Raw genomic sequence first — 13701 nt, 5'->3', positions numbered from 1 at the left:
TATCCCAGGATTATCAAGTTCTGAGATATGAAGAGTTTATTCAAATCACAACCAAGCAGACAGACATTTATTAAGCACCTACTTTGTGCCTGGTGCTTTTCCAGGCCCTGGGCATGCAGTGACAAAAGTGAAACATCCTTGCCCTTTAGGAGCTTACACTCTAGCTGGGAGAGACAACACACTTCTGTAGACCTGCACAAATAGATACAAAGAGGTTTTGAGGAGAAGCACTAGGAAGTGATCGGAAAACTTCGTGTAGAAGATGACATTTAAGCCTTAAAGGCCTTAAAAGAAGCTGGGCATTCTAAAAGGTAAAACCGGGGAAGAGGAATGTGTGCTAGGCATGTGGGACAGCCAGTACAGCATGGAGACATGGGATAACACTCATGCATGAGGAATGGTCAGAGGGCCAGTTAGGCCAGAATCAAGTGCATTGAAGGGGATGTCGTATGTGTAATACGGTTGGAAAAGTAGGCTGGGGCTAAGTTGTGAACAGCTTTAAATGACTGACAAGCAAAGGGTGATGAGGGCTTGAAATATAGAGGTGGTTATGTGAGTAAAGAAAAAGGGAATGGGTTGCATCCAAGAGATGTGATAGAGGTGGAAATGAGAAGATTTGGAAATTGATGGGTCATGTGGGGTGAGAATAAAGTTGAGGATTACACCAAGGTTATAAGTTATGGGCAGTTGGTGGTAACCTTGTTGGTAATAGAAAAGTTCTGAAGAAGTATGGGGTTTGGGGGAAAGATAATGAGTTCAATTTTGACCATGTTGAGTTTGCCAGCACAGTCTCCCAGCTGGTATGTGGAGAACCTCTGGTGCAAAGAACAACCGTCCCTCCAACTTCAGGCCTCCCAGCTCTTGCTGCACCTGTCCTTTAAGGATAGGCACTCAAAAGATGAACATTCTTGCACCTGGTCATACCCTTCACATCCCAGTGACTCCGAACTCGTGGAGATCATTATCCAAACCCCACTTCACATCCCCTACTACCCAAGTCCTCAACCTTCCCATTCCAACGTTTCATCCTTGCCTATTCCATAGGCAACAAGCTTTCCTTCATCTTAAATCTATTCCTCTCCCACCCCTTCCATTTCTTAGCTCTTACTGAAATCTGGCTCCCCAGTGATATAGCCTCCCTGGCCATCCTTTCCAGTACTGCAGTATCTTCACTCATTCTCCTCAGCTCACTAGTCAAGACTGGGGAGTTAGACTGTTCCTTGCTCCCCACTGCCGCTCCCAGGTTCTCTCCCTTACTCCTTCATTCACTAACCTCTTCCTTTGTGGTTCATGCTATTCACGTCTACCACTCAATCAAAATCCTGGTAACGGTTGGCTACAGACTCCCCAAGTCACACCCCTTCCTTCCTCAATGAGTTTGATAACTGGTTTACAATTTTTCTCTTGTCCCCAACTCCTGTCCTTATTCTAGGAGACGCCAACGTATGTATTGATTCTCCCTCAAATACCCTGACCATTCAGTTCCTCAACCTACTCTCCTCCTTTGAGCTACTCTTCCATCCCACCTCAGACACACACAAAGGTGGTCATACCCTCAATCTTGCCATCACCCAAAGATGTATCTCCTCCTCCATGTTCAAAAATTCTGAAATCCCCTTATTCGACTATAGTCTATTGGCCTTTCACTTTCTGCTCTGCCTTCTCTTCCAGAACCCTACTTCTCATGCACACCTCCAGTGCCTTGACCCCTCAGTGCTCTCCCAGGCTATCTCTCCTGCACTATCCACCCTCTTTTTTTGTTTTTTCTTTTCAGTGAGGTAGTTGGGGTTAAGCGACTTGCCCAGGGTCACACAGCTAGTGTCAAGTGTCTGAGGCCGGATTTGAACTCAGGTCCTTCTGACTCCAAGGCTGGAGCTCTATCCACTGTGCCACCTTGCTGCCCCCACTGTCTTCTCTTTTCCCTATCTTGACCCTTTTGTGAACCAGTTCAACTCTATGATGTCCCCCCTTGAATCCCTAGCCCCTTTATCATATTGCTGATTGTGCCAGCCAAGCCTCAGCCTTGGATCCCTCCCACCATTCATTGCCTTCTCTTCTGCTTAACAAAAGTAGAGAAAATCATACAACCATTCCAACTGGATCCATTACAAATTTATGTGACGTGACCTCAACTAGGCCTTCACTGCTGCTAGCCCATGCTATTATACCTCCCTCATCAATTCACTCTCTACAGCAGCTCTTCCAATCTTTTCATCCACCTCAAACCTCCCATGGCTCTCCTCCTACTCCCACCCCCACTCTTTTACAGGAAAAAACTGAGGCCATTCACTGTGAACTCCTTCTCCCCTCTTCTTCATCTTCTATCACTCAGATGCCTTCTCTCTGTCTCCTCCTTCACCCCTGTTTCACATGATGAAGTGGCCTTACTCCTTAGCAAGGCTGACTCTTCTTGTTCAAGTGATCCCATTCGATCTTCTCTCCTCCATCAGACTGTTACCTCCACTCTAACTTATTTTTTTTCTTTTTTAAAAACTTTTTTTAAATTTAAATTTTTTTTTTTTTTTGGTGAGGCAATCAGAGTTAAGTGACTTGCTCAGGGTCATACAGCTACTAAGTGTGAGGTGTCTGAACGGGATTTGAACTCAGGTCCTCCTGACTCCAAGAACAGACCTCTGTTCACTGCACCACCTAGCTGCCCCCTCTAACTTATTTTCAACTTCCCCCTCTCAGCTGGCTCATTTCCTCCTGCCTACAGACATACCCATGTCTGCCTTATCCTGAAAAAACCCTCACTTGATCCTTCTATCCCTACTAACTATTGTCCTATTTCTCTTCTGTCCTTTGTAGCTAAACTCTTTGAAAAGGCCATCTATAATCGGTGCCTTTACTTTCTCTCCTCTCAGTGTCTTCTTAACTCCTTAAAATCTGGCTTGTCACCTTATTCCACCAAAACTGCTCTTTCCAAAGTTACCAGTGATTTCTTAGTTGCTAAATCCAGTGGCCTTTTCTCAGTCCTCATTGTCTTTGACCTCTGTGCAGCCTTTGACACTGTTGCTCACTCTCTCCTCCTTGATAATGCTCCCTGGGTTTTTCTTACACCACTCTCCTGATTCTTCTCCTACCTCTCAGACTGCTTCTCTTTCTCTTTTGCTGGATCCTCCAGATTATGCCCTCTACCTCAGGGTTCCCTCAGGATTCCCTCAGGGTTCTGTCCTGAGCTCTCTTCTGTCTCTATACTACTTCACTTGGTGATCTCATTAGCTCCCATGGATTTACTATCTCTATGCTGATGATTCTCAAATCTGCCTTTCCTGCCCCAGTCTCTCTGCTGACCTCTAGTCTCACACAGATGCCTTTTGCAGATCTCAAACAGCATGTCCAATAGAAACTTAAATTTGTTATGTCCAAACCAGAACTCATTATCTCTCCCCGTAAATCCTCCTCTACTCTTCTACCTTCCCTATAACTGTTGATGGCAACTCCATCTTTCCAGTCCCTCAGGCTTAAAACCTAGAAATCATCCTGGATTCCTCACTATCTCTCACCCCTCATATCCAAGCTATCGCCAAGGCCTGTTGATTTCACCTTTGCAACATCTCTTGAATAAGCCCCCTTCTCTCCTCTGACACTGCCACCACTCTAGTGCATGCCCTCATCATCTTACACCTCTGCAATAGTTTGTGGGTGGATCTGCCTGCCTCAAATTTCTCTCCATTCCAATTCATCTTCCATTCAGCCACTAAAATGAGTTTCCTGAAGTGCAGGTCCAATTACATCACTCCTCCCTACTCAGTAAACTCCAGCAGCTTCCTGTTGCCACCAGGAGCAAATACCAAATGCTTTGTTTGGCATTCAAAGCCCTTCGTAACCTAGCCTCCTCCTACCTTTCCAGTCTAATTACACCTTACTCCCCCAACAGGTGCTCTTTGATCCAGGGACACTGACATCCTGGCTGTTCCCTGAACAGGATACTTCATCTTTCAGCAGTGAGATAATATGTAAAGGGCTTTGCAAACCTTAAAAAGTGCTATATAAATATTCATCATTTAGCCCTGTGTCTGGCTCAGACTGCTTAATAAATGCTTATTGATTGAGACTAGGGCTGGATTAACCAACTGGAAAATTGCCAGGAGCAGCAGTCTTAGGGCTGATTGTCCTGGCTGAGATGAATTCAAAGTGGTGACTGTAGGTACAGGCATTTTATGTAGTGTATAACAAGATGAATCAGCAAAAATCCCAAATCTTACAACATGCTTAATGCTCCTGGCATTAAGGAATGACCCCCTGGGTGTTGAGCATTGCATTGCTGACTAATCTGGGATAAGTATTCAGGCACTTGTTATTCCAGAGGGTTGGTCCCTGTTTATTTATTTTCAATGGTGAGGACACCTGAGTTGTGCAAGCACAGAAAAACAATTAGAGGAATGCTTGGCACAGTTGGGTACAGCACAAGAACTTTCAGTCATGAAAGGGACTGTCTATCTGGAGTTGGATCCAACTAACATTTATTAGGTGCTTACTTTGTGCAAGGCCCTGGGGATACAAAGGCAAAAGCAAAAAAACAGTCCCTGAGCAAGGTGGAGATATTTGTACACAGGTAAGTGAGCACAAGATTGTTTGAGAAGAGCAGGAATACAGAAGGGTTGGGAAACATGGCAGAACTAAGCCTTGAAAGAAGTGAAGGTTTCTAAGAGGTGGAGGGGAAGAAGTTTGTGTGTGAAGGCACAGAGATGGAGACAGAATGTTGAGTTTGGGGAATAGCAGTAGACCAGTGTGGCTGGAATATAGAATATGTGATGGGAAATAATGTGAAGTAATTTTAAAAAAATTTTTTAGTTTTAGTTTTCAACATTTACTTTTATAGGATTTTGAGTTCTAAAATTTCCCCCCTCTTCCCTTTCCCCAAGACGGCATGCAAGCTGATGTAGGCTATGCATGCACAGTCATATTAAACATTTCCACATTAGTCATGTTGTGAAAGAAGAATCAGAACAAAAGGGGAAAATCACGAGAAAAGAAAAGAGAGAGAGAGAAAATAGTATGCTTTCATCTGCATTCAGACTCCACAGCTCTTACTCTGGATGTGGAGGGCATTTTCTGTCATGAGTCTTTTGGAATTGTCTTAGCTCATTGTATCACTGAGAAGATACAAGTTTATCGAAGTTGGTCATCACACAATGTTGCTGTTACTGTGTACAACATTCTCCTGGTTTTGCTCACTTTATGAAGTAATTCCTAAAAAGTAGGTTAGAGCCAGATTTTGGAGGGCTTAAATGTCAAGGTCTGAAGAGTTTGTATTTTGTCCTAGAGGCAATAGGGAGCCACTGAATATTTCTGAGTAGGGGGACTGACTTGGTTAGATTTGTGCTTTAGGCAGTGGCTATGTGGAAGATGGATTGAAAGCATGGTAATGATTAATAATGTTAGAATATTATTATTCCATTTTTCAGATGAAGAAATTGAGGCAAATCAAAGTTTAGTGACTTGCCCAGTGTCACACAGCTAATAAGTGTCTGAGGCTAGATTTGAACTCAGATCTTCTCAGTTCCAAGTCCAACATTGTATTCACTGTGCCACCCAGCTGCCTTAAAATAGTAAAGGTACCCAAAAAGTACTTTAGGTGCATCCGCTGTGGAGGATTCATGGAGAGACTTGAACAAGAGTTATACAGACTGAGAAGGGTGAGATGGGTGTATTCTGTATTAGTGGAAGAAGTACCTCCATGGATGAAATTAAGTTTTCATCATATTATCAAGCGTTTTAATATATCCCTGTACTAGGCTATGGGGAAATGGCAAAAAATATTTTTTTTGTTTTAAAATAATGTTATTTCTCTTAGTTCCTGTTAGCAGAAGGGTTTGTTGTTGTTGTTCAGTCATTTCTGACTCTTTGTGGCCCCATTTGGAGTTTTCTTGGCAAAAATACTGGCGTGGTTTGCCATTTCCTTCTCTAGCTCATTTCACAGATGAGGAGACAGGCAAACAGGCTTAAGTGACCTCCCCGAGTGCCACAGCTTCTAAGTGTCTGAGGCCAGATTTGAGCTCAGGGAGATGAGTCTTCCTGACTCTGGACTTGGCACTCTAACCACTGCCCTAGCAAAGGGTTAGGTTTATACAAACCTATATAGAGATTGGACCTGTAAATTCATTAGTGTAGAAAACTACTGGGTGAAAAAACTCCCTCTACTAGTGCAAGGCAACATCTTCCCCACAACTTAGTGTCTTGAGAGTTGCCTATAGAGAGAGTAAGTGACATACAAGGGTCAGAAGGCTATTATGTCAGAGGTAGGACTTGAACCTGGGTCTTTTTGGCTTAGAGGCTAGTTGTCCCCTCATATTATCTTGCATATAATTACACAAATAATTATTAAAATGACCATAATCGTGTTAACTAGATCCAATCTTAATTACTCAGTAATTATACTATTCTGCTTCCTGTGGGATATCATGTCTTTTTTCCCTATTTGATATATTTAGTATTTTCAACATACTGTATTTTAGGATCCTGGAGAGCTGGGAGCTGTGTGCTTGTAGACTTCAACCACTGAGGTTCTGTATTATGTTGGCCACAGGTTGAATCATAGAATCATAGAGTTTGAAATGAACTTGGGTAGATCACTCAAGATGCTTCTCATCTTCTGCCTTGAAATCATTCTGATTCCAAAAGCTAACATTTGGATAATAGTAATATATAAAATCTTGTTGATTCCTTTTGCTAGATAACTGTTTAGATGCACTATCTAGACTGATTGAACAGTTATTTGTACAGTACTTTGAAATTTTTAAGGCATAGTCTCCATGGGAAATACCATGTTGGTCCAGTGTGTGCCATAAAATTTCCTCCTAAAATCTGGCTTTTATTAAAAGCTTAAATACATCGTATTCAATGATTAGTTCTTAGCCTCTGACTTTTTTTTTCCAAATAGAGCTCAGTTTAGAAGTATGGCTTCAATTTAGCATTATGTCTTTTTAGACTGGTACATCAGGATCATAGGCAATAAATGTCAAGTGCTTTGCAAACACTTATACTTAAAACACTATATAAATGTAAACTATTATTATTATTGGTTATTAAGCTATTTATACAAAATAATTTTTGGATGACCTATGTGACATGGACTTATAAAAATGGAAACCTTTGTTCAATCTGATTACGTTTCTTATTTTGGTGTGCCTACCATAGAAACTAATTCAATTAAAATTATGAACTTAAGAAATCTTTTTTGAATGGAAATTATTGAACCCCTTATTAAAATAAACATGAGATATAGTACAACTTTGTGGATCATATTGTAAAAAATTTAGCTCTTAACAATTCACTAAGTTAATAAACTTTGAAAATATATAAACTAGAACAATTGTTTTTTGTTTCTCACAGATTTGTAGACAAGAAGGAGAGGTTAAGCCATCTTAAAAGAAAGCAGGATGAATTCCGAAAAGAGTAAGTTGTTTATTTGCAGATTCCATTTGGCCCTATACCATGTTTTTGTCTGTATATGTTACGATATGAAGACATGCCTTCTGAACGGTGATAGTAATTGTCCTGGAAAATATATGGAGTCCTGTTCTCCCGACACTTTCCCAAAGGTGCAGTGTTGGGGACTGGGGTCCAAATATGGGACTCTCTAAAGACTTTATACTTGGAGAAAGATTGGACAGCTAGGAGATGTTGAGATCATATCTATGGTAAAGTACTAGTAGGAAGAATAGTAGCAACAGGTCTCAGAATGAAAAATTTGGGGATAATTAAGCAACAGCTAGTGGTGGCTGCATCAGAAATTAGCCATCACAATCTATCTTTCCAGCCTAATTCCTTACATGAATCCTTGTCTTCAGTTAAATTAGTCTACTAATAGTTCTTAACCTGAGGTCCTAGTCTTGTTTTTAATAATATTTTTATAACCATATTTCAAGATAAATGGCTTCCATTACATTTATTATATGGGGCCGCTCAGTGGTGCAGTAAATCAGTCACCAGGCCTGGAGTCAGGAAGACTTGAATTCAAATCCAGCTCCAGACAGTTACTAGCTATGTGACCCTGGGCAAGTCAGTTAGCCCTATTTTCTCAGTTGTCTCATCTGTAAAATGAGCAAGAGAAGGAAATGGCAAATCACTCCAGTAACTTTGCCACAAAAACCCCAAATGGGTTCACAAAGAGTTAGACAAGACTGAAATGACTGAACAACAAAATTTTATTTTATGCATTTAAAAGCATTGTTCTAAGAAGAGATCCGTAGGCTTTACCAGTTTGCCAAAGGGATCCATGACACAAAAAAACATTAAGAATCCCTGAGTCTTCAAACACCTTTTTACTAACACTGTCTTCAGGAAATTTTAGATCATTTATGATCTTGACATTTTCTTCATAAGGAAGAGCCAATTTTATATCCATTCCTTGTTTTGATCCCATTTTACATTATCACTTGTCTTCTTCACTAGATATGACTTAGAATGACTTTGGGCTCCAAAAATAAATCCATCTTCTGATATCAGCAATTTGCCACTGTTCTACATATTCCAGAGATTATGTTTGCTGAAGGCATTCTCAAGGACATTCCAAAAAAGGAGTTCCAGAAATGTTTTGAGTAATGATACCATCTCAAGAATATGGGAGTAGCCTTCCAGAGTAATTGCTTTGAAGATGACAACATCTGTGTTTTTATCTCTTATGCCAGTTTAAAGATTGGCCAATTTATTGAAGTGTCATTTATATTGTTACAACACTTATATAATACTTGTTAACTGATTAGCTTTTCATTTGTTTATGCCTTCTATTCCCAACTAGATTGCAATCTCCTTGAAGACAAGAATTGTGATCCCTTATGCTTATTTATAATCTCTCCCTGAGAACTTGACATAATGCCTTACATACAGAAACTGTTCAGTGAATTAGTGTGAAGAAGGTTACATAGAAGCTTATAGTCTTTTAACAAGAGAAAGTTGAGGAAGAAGGGGATAAGTGAGAGAGATGAGAGCTGGGGATGGCAAAGGATCTTCAGAGGGCAGTGAGCTGGGAGAGAAAGGTCTTATTTACATCAATCTCTAATGTTCTAGGCTCCACTGGGGGAAAAATTAGCCATATGCAAAAAAAAGTTATTCTTTAAGAAAAATCTACTTCCTACTGGTGAAATATTGTTTTATAGTTGACTTTAATATTTGTTTTTCTCCTTTATAGTGTGCTTAAGGCCATTATGGAAGGAAAGTGGGTAACAGATCAGTTGGTGAGTTATGGAAATTTTTTAACAAAAATTTTGTTTTAATAAGATTTTTAAAAATTTTATTGTTTATTTTTTATGATTCCTTAAATGTGAGATTTCCTATTTCAAGGCTTTTTTCTTTTTTAAAATCAAGTTGGAGCCCAAATACTCAGTTTTTCTACAAGGGAATCACCTGTGTTTATCACTGAATGTTTTTCTTATATATTTAAATATTTAGCAAAAAGGAAAACATAAACAAAAACTTCAAAACATTGCTTCTTGAATATAGTTCGTCACAAATTTTCCTCCTAAGTTTTTATTTATTTTGAACTATTTTAAAATATTTTTAAGAGAAAGTGTCTTTCTGTCCTTAACAGAGAGACTTGGAGGTATTATATTGCTGGACCTTTTTGCTGTAACTCCTTGTAACCAATAAATTGTTTTTTATTGAATCTCCAATTGTCCTTGTCTATAAGAATGTGGAGCTTTTTGAGTTAGAGGGTGGCAGCTCAGCTGTAGTAAAGCTTATTTGGATTTAATAGAATATCTGATAGAGTAGCTGGGAGATATTAACACTTCCCAGAACACTCCAACCAGCTGAGAATTGTTCCATTTTGGGGAGTGTACTTTACTTCATTTTGGGAAAGTTATATTTAATCTTGTTTAAGAAGAAGCATTTCCAAATTAAAGAGATTTTTGGTCATATGACATTTATTCATCATAAAACTTGAATTTCTCAAATATTTACCATATGTTATTTTTTCAGAGATGGAAAATAATGTCCTGTAAACTGAGAATTGAACAGCTGAAACAAACAATATGTAAAGGAAATGAAGAAATGACAAGAAGTAAGGATTTTGACCCAGATAATTACATCAAAATTGACTTGCTATTCAAAGACAAACTCAAGTGATGTATTCTCCTTCCTTTTTTGCTAAAGTGTTCTGCTTATCTGGATATTTTGATAGAGGTGATCATAATGGCAATGAGTTGAATTGAAAAGGACCTTAAAGACCATCTAGTCCAACTCATACCTGGTCAGAAATCACCTCAACAATATCCCTCAAAAGTGATATGTAAAGAAAATTAAGAAATGACAGGAAGTAGCGTTGTGATCCCAGTAATTACATTAAAAGTGACCTGATGTGAAGGGACAAATTCAAGTGGTATATACTTCTTCCTTGGGCTTTTTGTTTGTTTTGGTGAAGTGTCTGGAAATTTTAATGGAAGGAGCTGCAGTGACAATATTACAACATAAAAATGGAGGATTATCTAATGATATGTTGCTTTTCTGGATTTAAAAATGGTTTTGTGGCTTTGCTCCTTTACTCTTTTGGCATCAAGGGCCCTCCATTTTGTCCAGTTGGCAGCAGATCTGGTAAGGCAGCAAAAAGGCATGGTCCTTGCTCCTAACAGATGATAAAGTATTCTTCAACAGTTCTCTTTTGCCACTCACTCCATGGATTTCTATAGACCTCTGGATTGTTATTTAAGACTCAGCATATGGTTCCACTGAACACGGGAAATGGTTTAAAAATTGTCCATTCAGGTCCAGCTTGGACAGCTACTTGTCAGGGATGTCGTAAACAAAATTTCTTTCAGGTACAAATTGAATTAGATAATCTATCAAGTACCTCCCAACTGTGAAATTCTTGGTTCTATGAAATATTTCTATAAGGTAGGATTGTTCTGTCACAATTCAGGGTTTAGAGGGTAATTTCAAGAGTCTTAAAAGAGTACCATGAATCGCAATCCTGTCACCACAATGTGATCCACCTCAGTTTTATATCTATACCTCATGGGCATCAATTTGTTTAACATTGTTCTTTTATTTCTTGGTATTTGCTGATGATCCACAGTTTGCCAGGCTTCTGTAGAATATTAATACAGTGGAGTCTTGATTCTCTTAGAAACTTACAAGTTAAGGTTTCATGAGGCCTATATTCATAGATTGTACATATAAGAAAAGAAGCTAATTAAAATTACAGTCATTGTATGGCCAATGGGATGGGGAGAACTTCCAGTGTGGAAACTCCCTCCACCATGCAAAATGGCACATGTTCTGCAACTTAGTTCTTAGAAAGTTGCCTGCAGCACCAAGATTAAGTGACTTGCCCAGATCTTCATAACTGAGATTGGCTCTTTAAAAACACTTCTCTGAGTTTTAGATAGATCAAAGATATTTATCAGTTGGTATTGTGGAGAAAAAGAAAAAGACAGCATTAAGATTGGGTAACCATTAGCATGCAGAAAAAGAAGAAAGAATATAATGTCTCGCTTCAAATGTGCATAATCAGAGTTAGGAAGGTAGTTCTTATGATATTAGCATGGCCACTGGGTTAAATTTTAACTTATAATAAGAAATCAAAGTAGTTACCAGAAAGATGAGTAGGGATAGTAAATTAAAGAATTGAGCAAAGTTAAGATCATAAAAATAAATTAAATAGCCTAAAAAGAAAAAGAGTAAAATAAGAACAGAAAATCACAACATTTGGAGAGACCTAACTTGAGTAAGAATGTTGTTGATAAACCCAAACAGAATTCAGTTGAAACAACTTTTATTAATTTCTTACTGCATGCAAGGCAATTAGAAATCTGAATTGAACTAAAAATGAGAGTTCAGAGATCTTGAATAGGAAAACTGATTTTCATTCAGTGTGTATTTTGTAAATCTTCAGGTACAGGAGTTTACTAAATAGATAGCTTGAGGAGTACAAAGTCTTGCTTCTGATTCTTATCAACTCAATATGACCATTAATTTGTCAGCACTTAAGGAAACTCTAAAACTTTAAATTAGAGAAGCTGCTGATCCACAGCAGTGAAAGATGTGTCTTTTTGTTGTTCAGTTGTTGTGTCTGACTCTTTGGGACTCCATTTGGGATTTTCTTGGCAAAGATACTGGAGTGATTTGCCATTGCCTTCTTCAGCTCATTTTACAGATGAGGAAACTGAGGCAAACAAGGTAAATTAACTTGTCCAGAGTCATACAGCTAGTGAATGTCTGAGGCCAGATTTGAACTCAGGAAGATGAGTCTTCTTGACTTCTGGCCTGACACTCTGAATACTGTGCCATCTCTCTGTGATAGGTGCACTATCACAGATCTGTCACAATTCCAAAGTATTCAGGATGAAGCATGTCTCCATGTGGAGAGCTGATATGTTCGGTGCAGACTGAAGCATGTTTTCTTCTCCTCCTTTGTTTTCCTCCTTTCTTTTTCTTTCTCTTTTGGGACAGGGTTAATGCAGGAATTCATTTTGCATGACTATATATTTTTTAATGGGTTTTGGTTTTTTTGCCTTCTCAATGGGTAGAGCAGGGGAAGGAGGGAAAGTGAGAATTTGGGACTGAAAACAAAATAAAATTGAATTTTTAAAAACTCTTGTAAGAGTTCACAGAATCTGATGGGAGATAAAAGTAACCTCAGAGGCCATCTGGTCTGATCTGTACATGAATAGAAATCACCTCTATAGCATCCCAGATACGTGGTCGTCCAGCCTTTGCTTGAAGACCTGTTACTGAGCAGGACCCACTGCCCCAACTTTCTGAAGCAGTCCATTAAACTTTGGGGTAGCTCTGTTTGTTAAAAAGTTTTTTCCTTACATTGAGCCTAAATCTGCCTCTCTAAAATTCTCCCTTTGTTCTTAGTTCAACTTTTCTGGTGCCAAGCAGAACAAATCTAATCTTTTGTCCTTTAGACATTGATTCAGATCCTTAAGAACAACTATCATTTCCATGTCCAGATCTTGTCTTTTTGAGGATAAACATCCCCAGTTCCTTCCTCATTCCTTATATGGCATGGGCCGCAGGCCTCTCCCTATCCTGGTTATCACCTTCTGAATGCTCTTCCATTTATCAGTCTGCTTTCTAAAGTGGATCATGCATATATTACTGTAGGCCAAGGGTTCTTAACCTGAGATCCATGAACATTTTTTTTAATATGTTGATAGCTATTATAATTGGTTTCCTTTGTAAACCTCTTTCTTTTTTTCTTTTTTTTTTTTCTTTTTTTTAGGCATTTGGGTTAAGTGACTTGCCCAGAGTCACACAGCTAGTAAGTGTCAACTATTTGGTCTGAGGCCGGATTTGAACTCAGGTCCTCCTGACTTCAGGGCCCGTGCTCTGTCTACTGCGCTGCCTAGCTGCCCCTGTAAACCTCTTTCTTAATGGAGCTTAAGATGACATTCCTTTTTTTTTTGTCATCATGTACTGTTGACTTATATTAAGTTTGTTTTCTCTTAAAACCTACAAATTGTTGTCTAGTATCTGTACTTCCCATATTATATTTATAAAGTTGATTTTTTTTTTTACCTAGTAGGATGAATCCTTATTCTGTTGTCTGATATATTAACAATTCTTTCTAGTGTGGTAACCTGAGAATTTGGTTAGCAGGCCTAGGCTATTCACGACTTTTTTTAAATCAGTGATTAAAATGGCAAAAAAACACAGGGCCAAGCTCTGGGACTTCTACCTGAGACCTCTCTCCAAGTTAATAGTTCCTTATTATTGACTTCTTTTAGGGTTTGGCCATATCTACCCAGTTGC

The 13701-nt window shown here is 38.9% G+C and overlaps 1 protein-coding gene across 1 annotated transcript in view; it reads left to right on the top strand.

Moving 5' to 3' along the window:
* Nucleotides 1–7339: 7339 nt before the first annotated feature.
* The window catches only part of ATG14 (autophagy related 14), a 27343-nt gene continuing 20981 nt past the window's right edge, over nucleotides 7340–13701 (top strand). The window contains exons 1-3 of the mRNA XM_027842842.1: nucleotides 7340–7401; nucleotides 9137–9182; nucleotides 9925–10006. Coding sequence (XP_027698643.1) covers nucleotides 9153–9182; nucleotides 9925–10006 — 112 coding nt within the window. The 5' untranslated portion in view covers nucleotides 7340–7401; nucleotides 9137–9152. The remainder of the gene's footprint in view (nucleotides 7402–9136; nucleotides 9183–9924; nucleotides 10007–13701) is intronic.

Source organism: Vombatus ursinus, unplaced genomic scaffold, assembly GCF_900497805.2.
Source record: "Vombatus ursinus unplaced genomic scaffold, bare-nosed wombat genome assembly UNPS02014893.1, whole genome shotgun sequence".
Classification (NCBI taxonomy): domain Eukaryota; kingdom Metazoa; phylum Chordata; class Mammalia; order Diprotodontia; family Vombatidae; genus Vombatus; species Vombatus ursinus.
This window is presented reverse-complemented; position numbering and strand designations above follow the sequence as displayed.